An 8,547-nucleotide genomic window follows, 5' to 3' on the forward strand; every position below is an offset into this window, starting at 1 on the left:
CGAGGGGCATTCAAAAAATAAATTGTACCTGCCACCATCTCTTTGAATAATTGTGCAACAAATGTGGCACCTACACGGAATGGAGTTCATATCATGCACCCCCTGGTAGGTGAGTTTCATTGACGTAGCAGTAACAGTTGTGTAGGAACAAGCATTCATAATGGCACAACAGCTAGAATGTTACTCCAAATTCGAGGTACGCTGAACAGTACGATTTTTGGGGGCAAAATGTCGAATTGTTCAAAGCTTCATCGTGAAATAATGCCGGTGCATGGGGAAAATGCAATGTCGCGTCCAGCCATAGTGAAGTGGTGCTAGCGGTTGGAAAGTAGTTGCACAGAATTGACAGATGCTGATCGAAAAGGAAAGCCATCAACGTCGACCACTGCAGACAACATGATGCAGGTTGATGAAATGATTCACAATAATCGAAGACTGACAGTTGCGAAATGGCAAAGGAGTTGGATGTTTTGATAAGCAGTGTTCATGTCATTGTCCGTGAATATCTTGACTTGCAAATTGTGTGCACGATGGGTTCCTTGTTCACTGACAGACGAACAGCAAGCTCAACGTTTTTTGTCTTCTCTAGCTTTCCTTCTGTGGAAGGCCATGACTGGCAATGAAATGTGGGTGCAACCACCCCAGAAATGAAGAGAGCATTTATGGAATGGAGACGCACAACATCGCCTGTGTGGAAGAAATTCAAAGTTGCACCATCAGCAGGAAAGGTCATGGCCACTGTATTTTTCGACTGTGGAGGAGTTGTTTGCACTGAATTCATGACAAAAGGCACAACAATTAATGCTGGCTCATACTACCAAACATTACAGTCTTTGTGAACAGCCATGAAAAACAAGAGGCCTGGAAAGTTAAGCAAAGGTATTCTCATTCAGGACAACGGCACGCCACACAATGCACGCACAACACGACACTTGCTCCAAAGTTTTGGATGGAAGGTATGGCAACATCTGCTGTACAGTCTCGATCTTTTGCCTTGTAGCTGTCACATCTTCGGTAAGCTGAAAGAACATCTAGGGGGACAACGATTTGCAAAATGATGAGCAGGTGCAAACAGCAGTTCGATGGTGGCTGAATGACCAAGGAGTGGATTTCTATCATCAGGGAATCAAATGCTTAGTCACACGTTCTGAGAAGTGTTTACACCAAATCGGTGACTATGTGGAAAAGTAGTGCAAGGTATGTGCTTTTTATTGCATAATGTTACATACCTCAATAAATGTCTCCTGTGCTACAATGGTCAAGTGTAACTTATTTTTTGAATTACCCTTGTATCACAAACCCAGGCATTATCAAGAAATACATCCAGACCTCCATTTTCCAATGTGTCCTCTACGGAGTAGAAATTTGGGGTTTGGGGTGCTGTGACCAAATGTTAAAGCCACTATATGCAGCCAAGTTTTGGTTACTTAAATGGGCCACATGGAAGATGCAGTTACCTTCACAGCAGTGAACTACAGCGATGGCCATGGCTCTCGGTCTGGAATGATTGCCAGTGAAGATGGAACAGATGCCTGACCATTGTGAAAATGCTCACAAGAAAGATCTCTGCCCCCCCCCCCCAACATCTAGGATGTGATCTGCTGGAGAGTTCCTCCTTCAGCACTGAAAGCAAAGCCACAGTTGTGCTCAACCCATGGGAGAATGCACATGACTGAAAGGTTTCTTCTCACACAAATGTTGACGATTATACAATCGCTGTATACATTGATCTATACCGGTTTGCCTGGACAAGCAGTACAGGAGAAGGATCTTAACAAAAGCATGTGATCTTCTTCCCATCGAGTAGAGGGATGAATTTGAACTGTAAAACATATATGTGAACTGTGAAAAAACTTGATCTTGATCTGTGTCACTCTAATCTGTGAACCACAAATTCCTGTAATCTAGATGTATGGAGAGGTGGTTCACATGGTATCTGTTCCTGGATTGCACTTTACTGATTCAGTTTTGATATTTTGTTGTTATCATTGTTATTATTAATAAGTATCATTGTTAGTATTTTGTTATTATCTTCTTACTATATCTTATTATATTACTATCGATGTGAAACCCCTGGCAGCATGCCGTGATGGGTATATTGTATCAACTTTTTGTACAATAAAGATTAATTAAATGATTAGTATACAAGAACACTTAATCTTAACTATCTACAGTAATGCCAGGAATATTGTCAATAAAATGAGCGAATATGAATTCCTGATTAGGATATGTAATGCTTACATAATTGGGCTAACAGAAATATGGTGTCAGCTAGAAATAGGGGATGATGAGTATACAGTGTATTTAGGAAGGTTAGGCAAGATAGAAGGGGTGTTATCATTCTTCTTATATAAAGTAGTCTGAGTGTGACAAAAGCTTTTCCAGATTCTGAACTTATACTGTCAGCATAGAATCTGTGTGGTATGAAGTAATGGATGCAGAGGTAAAATGAGAGTTGGGTATGCTGCAGATTGTGAAGAGCATGATAACATCTGTTACGTGCAGATGGAATGGGCAGGCAAATTGAAATTGTTAATGGGCAATTTCAATTTGCTATTTATTGAAAGGAGAAAGTAGGAAGGAAGCTCTCATCATTGGGGGACATATAGACATGGTATCTAAGGTATCTAAGTCGAACTAATGTTGGCTCCAGAACATTAGTTTGACTCTGCTGAGGTACTTTGTGATAACACAGAAATCTGTAAAGCTGCCAGAAATGTGTGTAATGTTATGTTTGTGTAGTGTGCATGTTTGTTGTTTCTGACCACTTAGTCACCAGGTACGTGATCACCTGGCAAGCCTGCCCTGTGTCCATCTACAACCAGGATGCCAGACAATCTCCTATTGTTTGGCATCCTTGCCATGGGGGACAGTTTTTAAAAAAATCTTGATGGTTATTATTTATATCAGCATGTTAGAGAAAATACTAGGGAAAGAATATTCCAGACATAATCATTAGCCATTAACTAGATGACATCACAGGGCACATAGTTAGGAACCGTTAGTGGGAAGTGATTATGCAGTCCTTGGAAGGTGAAGAAAGAAGTTGCAGTTTTTAAAAGTAAAGGCAGTTTTAATTTCAAGGAAGGGAACTGTGATAGATTAAGACTGTAATGCTTTGTCAACTGGATAGATAGCAGGGAGAGGAAGAATACATTAAATTATGGAATATATTTAAAGCAATAGTCATAGAAGTCATGACTGCATATATACCATTAAGAAAATATAGCATGAGAAAGATGTTGATATAGATGAACACAGATCTGGCTAGTCTAATAGAGCAAGAAAAAATAGAACGAAAGTGAGGAAAAGTACTGAAGCCTATGATGACTGTTACAGATAAACCTATAAATTTATCTGTAATAGTATGGTTAGTATCACAGAAAAGGTTAGGCATGTTGGACAGACAACTTGTGTAATCAAAAAGGTTAGGTTCAAAAAGCCTGGGTATGAGAAATCACTTGCTAAGAGAGCAAAAAACAAGGTCAAGGAGTTTTTCATATATGTTTCAAGGAGCATTTCATATATTCAAAGAAGAAAATGATTAAAATCAGACCCTTGCATAATGGGTGTAGAAAAGTTGTAGATAATTCAGCTGATGTTGCTGATTAATTAAACAGGTACTTTGCATTTGTCTTTACAGATGAAAGACCCCTCATAAGTGAGGAGACTCTGTACAAGCGAGGCTGAGCAGTAAGAAATTAGAGATATTGTAATTATAACAGATTATTTATTGTAAAAACTTTTGAATAAGGCTTCTGGAGTTGATGGATGTGTTTTAGTGTGCAATTAACCATTAAAGTTAATTAGAGAGGCATCATTGGACTTGAGAGATTCCTTTGCATTGGAGAAATGCCATTGTACTGTGCTGCATATTGGCAGTTCTAAGAGTGAAGCAGCTAGCTACTGACTGGATAGTCTGACTTCAGTGAAGGGAAAATCATGGAAGCGGTAACTAAAAGTGTATTACAGGATCATGTAGATAGAACTGGAATTCTGAGGGGAACATGACATGGTTTTGTAAAGGAAAAATCATGTTTAATCAAACTTATTAGCTATTTTGACACACTTATAACCTCGATATAGGAAATAATTTGAACATTGTTCGTTTGGATTTTAGCAGAGCATTTGACTTAGTCCATCACAAGAGGTTACTGTATAAAATGGAATGTGCCAGGATTGCTAGTAAGATTCTAAGATATAGTGCATCTTAAAATCTTACCAATGATTTATTTCAGGGTGGCTGCCGTACAGAAAGCAGATAATTATTATTAATGGTTATTTTCCAGATGGTCTGATGTTAGAAGTGGGGTCCTCAAGGATCGATTCTGGGACCATTGTTGTTTCTGATTTTTGTAAATGGCATTGACAAAGGGCTAGAGTTCACGATATCAAAATTCACAAATCTTAAGATTGGGAGAGTGGTTAATGATCAGTGCCAAGCAGTGCTCCTTTATGATTAACTTGGAATGGGTTTCAAGGATGATCAGAAAAGTGGCAGCTATATTTTAATCCAGTAAAATGCATGTTCTTACACCTAGGGAATACCAACCCCAAAATAATATGCACTTGGTGGGGTTGCATTAAAAATAGTAGAATAAGAAAGAGATTTGGGAGTTTAAAATACTGGTGAGCATGAAGTTTTCTGAGCAGGTAGACAAGGGGTAAGGTAGGCTCCTGGTGTCCTATCAATGATTTATTGAACATTTGTGTGCAGTGGTAGAAGAGCATAATCTATTGTGTAAGGCAGTTGCATGACTGCACCTGAAATAAAACACTGAGCTTGAAAGGGTCTGAAGGTGGGGCAGTCTGCTTGGTGAGATTCTGCAAAAAAGCACTTATATGAAGAAAAACTTTGAATATGTGTGCTATAGAGCTTGGACCATCTTAGAGGGCACCTGACTGAGGTCTATAAGGCTCTGGGGACAAGTGGAATGGTACAATGAATGAAGTTCAAGTTTTGTTATAAATGATTTCAGAACTAGTGGCCATGAATTCAAATTACAGCGCAACAGATTTAGACTGGGTTGTAAGAAGATTTTTTTTTTAGCTAGCTAGTTGTTAATTACTGAAATAAGTTATCTCCACAAATAGTTGAGGCTGACACTTTGGTAAAATTGAAAGGTCAGCTGGATAGTTTTCTACATGAGAGGAATACATAGGCAGTTTCCTTTTTTATTTCCTTTTTTTTTGTTGAACATTTTTATTTTATATTGTTTATTTTGTATATATTATTATTATTCCTTTGGTTTTGCAGAAAACCCTGTAGCTTCCTATATGGCTAATACTAACTCTAGTAACTAAGCCATTAATTGCAATTCTTGTTAGTGTGTTGTTGATACTTAAAAAAAATTGCTTTACCTGATTGTCTCCTATGTACTGAATAAGATGTATAAAATACTGTACATTTTATTGTAATACAGTATTAACATAACATCATTACCACTGTAATTACAGTTGCACATGAATTACATAATTTAAAAAAATCTATGCATAAAAATTACCTGGTCAAACTTAAAACAACATGAAATGATAAATATTTTATAAAGGGAGATGTAGTTATTTTTCATGGTATTTACCAAGAAAAGGACTTAATATTTTACTATGCCTTCAAAATTACGTCGAGGTATATAATTTTTTAAAATAAAAATAATTATTTGATATTCCTCGAACGCATTTTTAGTTAAATTTAATTATTTATTTTTCTGTTTATAGCCTCAGTTATAACAATGAATGATATTTTTTTTTTTTTTTTTTTAACAGAGAAGTGTAGAAGAATATCAAGCTAATTTAGAAGTTACAGAGAGGATTCAGACTTTAGACATGGGATTGTAGAACTATTTTGTAATCGACATTGCTATTGAGAAAGTTCTTTGAAGTTACATGTAATTTGTTTTTCCCAAAAGACTAGTACTTATGAAGAACTTTAAACTGAATTTTTACCTCATTGTTTTGATTTCACTCATTAAAATTTACAGCTTAATTAAGTTATGAAAATAATTTGAAAATTTGAATTTTGCATACTTTTAGCATTTATACTTTTTTTCAGATTGGTATTATTAGTCTTCTCAGATTGCAAGACATCAAAGTGACACCATATGAAATATGTATGAATAACATTGATTGCCAAAATAAAAATAATTATTTTTATTCATCTTGGAAACATTTGATTTAATGTTATTATGACCATTTTCTAATTATTGTGTATTTTAAACAGATTAGAACAATTTCAGTTCTTTCTCAGAATGTGGAAGGTATTGCCATCTTCTTAGCAGGAACCTGGCAGTAGTAGTGCCACCAATTGTTGATAACAGTGGCTTGGGATCTGGCAAAACCCAAATTTTTTATTTTTTTTTTTGTCTGAAAAAATTTTTGGGTTTTTGATTTGGAGTGTGCTTTATCTTTTATTAATGGATTTCTGTAATAATTATTTAATGTAATTTTTAATTAGAAATTTAAGTGTTTTTATGCTTTAATTTCAATGAAACAAAACTGAATTTCATTGAAAATATAAAAAAAAAGAAAATTCAGTATTATACATTGGACATTTTTCTTAGAATATATATCAGACATCTATGTATATAGAGTGGCTAGACAATTAAAAAAAAAAAAGAAGGGAAATGGAGAATCAGCTGTGTCCAAATCCCCCTCCCCTTTTTTTGTGAAACATGAAAAGTATCAGAACCCATAGTACTGTTGTGCATATGTTGAAGGTTGAGAAGGTAGAAGATTATGTTAACATTAGACTTAAATTTTGATAGATTCCACTTTTTGGGAAATACATATGAAGGAAAATTGTTCCATAGAAGTGGAAGGAATAAATGAAGAAAAATTGGTTCTGTGAGTTTGGAGTTGGACAATAAATGAATGCCATCTGTTTGTGGCATGTGCTTAGTCTGGTTTGGAAGAGAGTGAGAGAATTACAGGTGCCAATTCAGAAGTACAGTGCCTATGGAAGTATCTGTGGAAAAGTCATGTAGCAGAAACTGTGTGTGTGTGAGTGAGACTGTAAGAGGGGTCTTACATTAATTAACCTGGCTGCTTGCTTTGAATGGAGTCTAGAAGCTTGACAGTGGTTTGTGCACACCACTGCAGGTGCGAGACAGTATTCTATGGTACATTGCATTTCAGATTTCAGAAGAGTGAGTAATTGTAATAGAAAAGTAATTGTTTAGAATACAAAGAACAAAAATAAAATCTTTTTTTTTTTTTTTGTTATTTTTTTGCAGAGGTAGCAGTATTTCTGATGTGCTTATAACGAGAGAGAGAGAGAGAGAGAGAGAGAGAGAGAGAGAGAGAGAGAGAGAGAGAGAGAGAGATTTTAAGTCAATGTAGTCCCCAATAGAGATATGTGATCTTGTTTAGAACTCTTAAGTGTTGTCAAAGGTTGAGCATAGGAGCAGTAGACTCTTGCAAGAAATAAAATAGGATTGAGTTTTAGAAGGATTGAAGTTAACTAAAGTTTCTTTATCCCACTGTAGAGTTATCTGAAGATCAGCATTTATTGCTTCAACAGTTTTTCTTCTCAGTTATTTAGCTGTCATTAGAGAAGAGCCAATCATCAAATTGTGATCTGATGTGCCTAGGGTATCCCTAACAGTGACCATATACACTGACTGGACAGAAATCATGGGATACCTATCTAGTAACAGGTAGGCCCACCTTTTGCTCGGATAAGGGGTCACGCGGTGAGGCATTGAGTCCACTAGTTCGGAAAAGCGTTCTACAGGTATTTCCTTCCGTGCTTGCTGCACTGCCGTCCATAATTCCGTCGCATTCTTGGGTGGAGGATCCAAAGCTCGAATGGACCTTTCCACAGCATCCCAAAGATGCTCCACAGACTTCGTGTCTGGTGAACGAGGAGGCAATTCCATGGTGGTAAAATCTGTGGAATGCTCTTCTAATCATGTTCTAGTCACTGTGGGGAGACGCATTGTCTTGCTGAAAGAGTCCATTGCCCTGTGGGTGCACAATGACCATGAAGGGATGCAGATGGTCTGCAAGGGTGGACACGTGACCTAGACCATTAAGAGATGCGTTTAGACATACCAGAGTTCCCAACATGTCAGTTGAACACACTAGAACATTACTGACCACCCACCTGCCTGAACAATTCCTTGGTGACATGATGGGATGCATAACTTCGTGCAGTTTCCGCCAGATATGCGCCCTCCCATCCGCTCCAAATAACTGGAAATGGGATTCATCGGACCAGGAGACCAGTCTCCAATCAGTTAAGGTCCAGTGCCGATATTCTTTTGTCCTTTCGAGACATAGTCCTGTGTCGCGGTATTAGCAATGGGACTGGTGGATTGGCGGCTCCCATAAACTATTGCGGCTAATGATCGGCTACGTTCATCCACCACCTTTCTCCACCCACAGTGCTTTCACGATGAGATGTTATTCCGGAAATGGCATAGTCCCGATACACTCTTGATACTATTGAACAAGGATAGTGCAATTTCTGTACCTCCATGATAGAATGACCCATGCATCGGACACCTGCTATCATCCCTCTTTCAAAGTCGGTTAACTCACGACATTTAT

The 8,547-nt window shown here is 37.3% G+C and overlaps 1 protein-coding gene across 1 annotated transcript in view; it reads left to right on the forward strand.

The window, feature by feature from the left end:
* The window catches only part of Polr1D (RNA polymerases I and III subunit AC2 l(2)37Cg), a 46,259-nt gene extending 40,304 nt beyond the window's left edge, over positions 1–5,955 (forward strand). The window contains exon 5 of the mRNA XM_090387625.1: positions 5,764–5,955. Coding sequence (XP_090243751.1) covers positions 5,764–5,835 — 72 coding nt within the window. The 3' untranslated portion in view covers positions 5,836–5,955. The remainder of the gene's footprint in view (positions 1–5,763) is intronic.
* Positions 5,956–8,547: the final 2,592 nt, after the last annotated feature.

The sequence above is a fragment of the Mastigoproctus giganteus genome, chromosome 13 (genome assembly GCF_048544385.1).
Source record: "Mastigoproctus giganteus isolate SK-2022 chromosome 13, ASM4854438v1, whole genome shotgun sequence".
NCBI lineage: Eukaryota > Metazoa > Arthropoda > Arachnida > Uropygi > Thelyphonidae > Mastigoproctus > Mastigoproctus giganteus.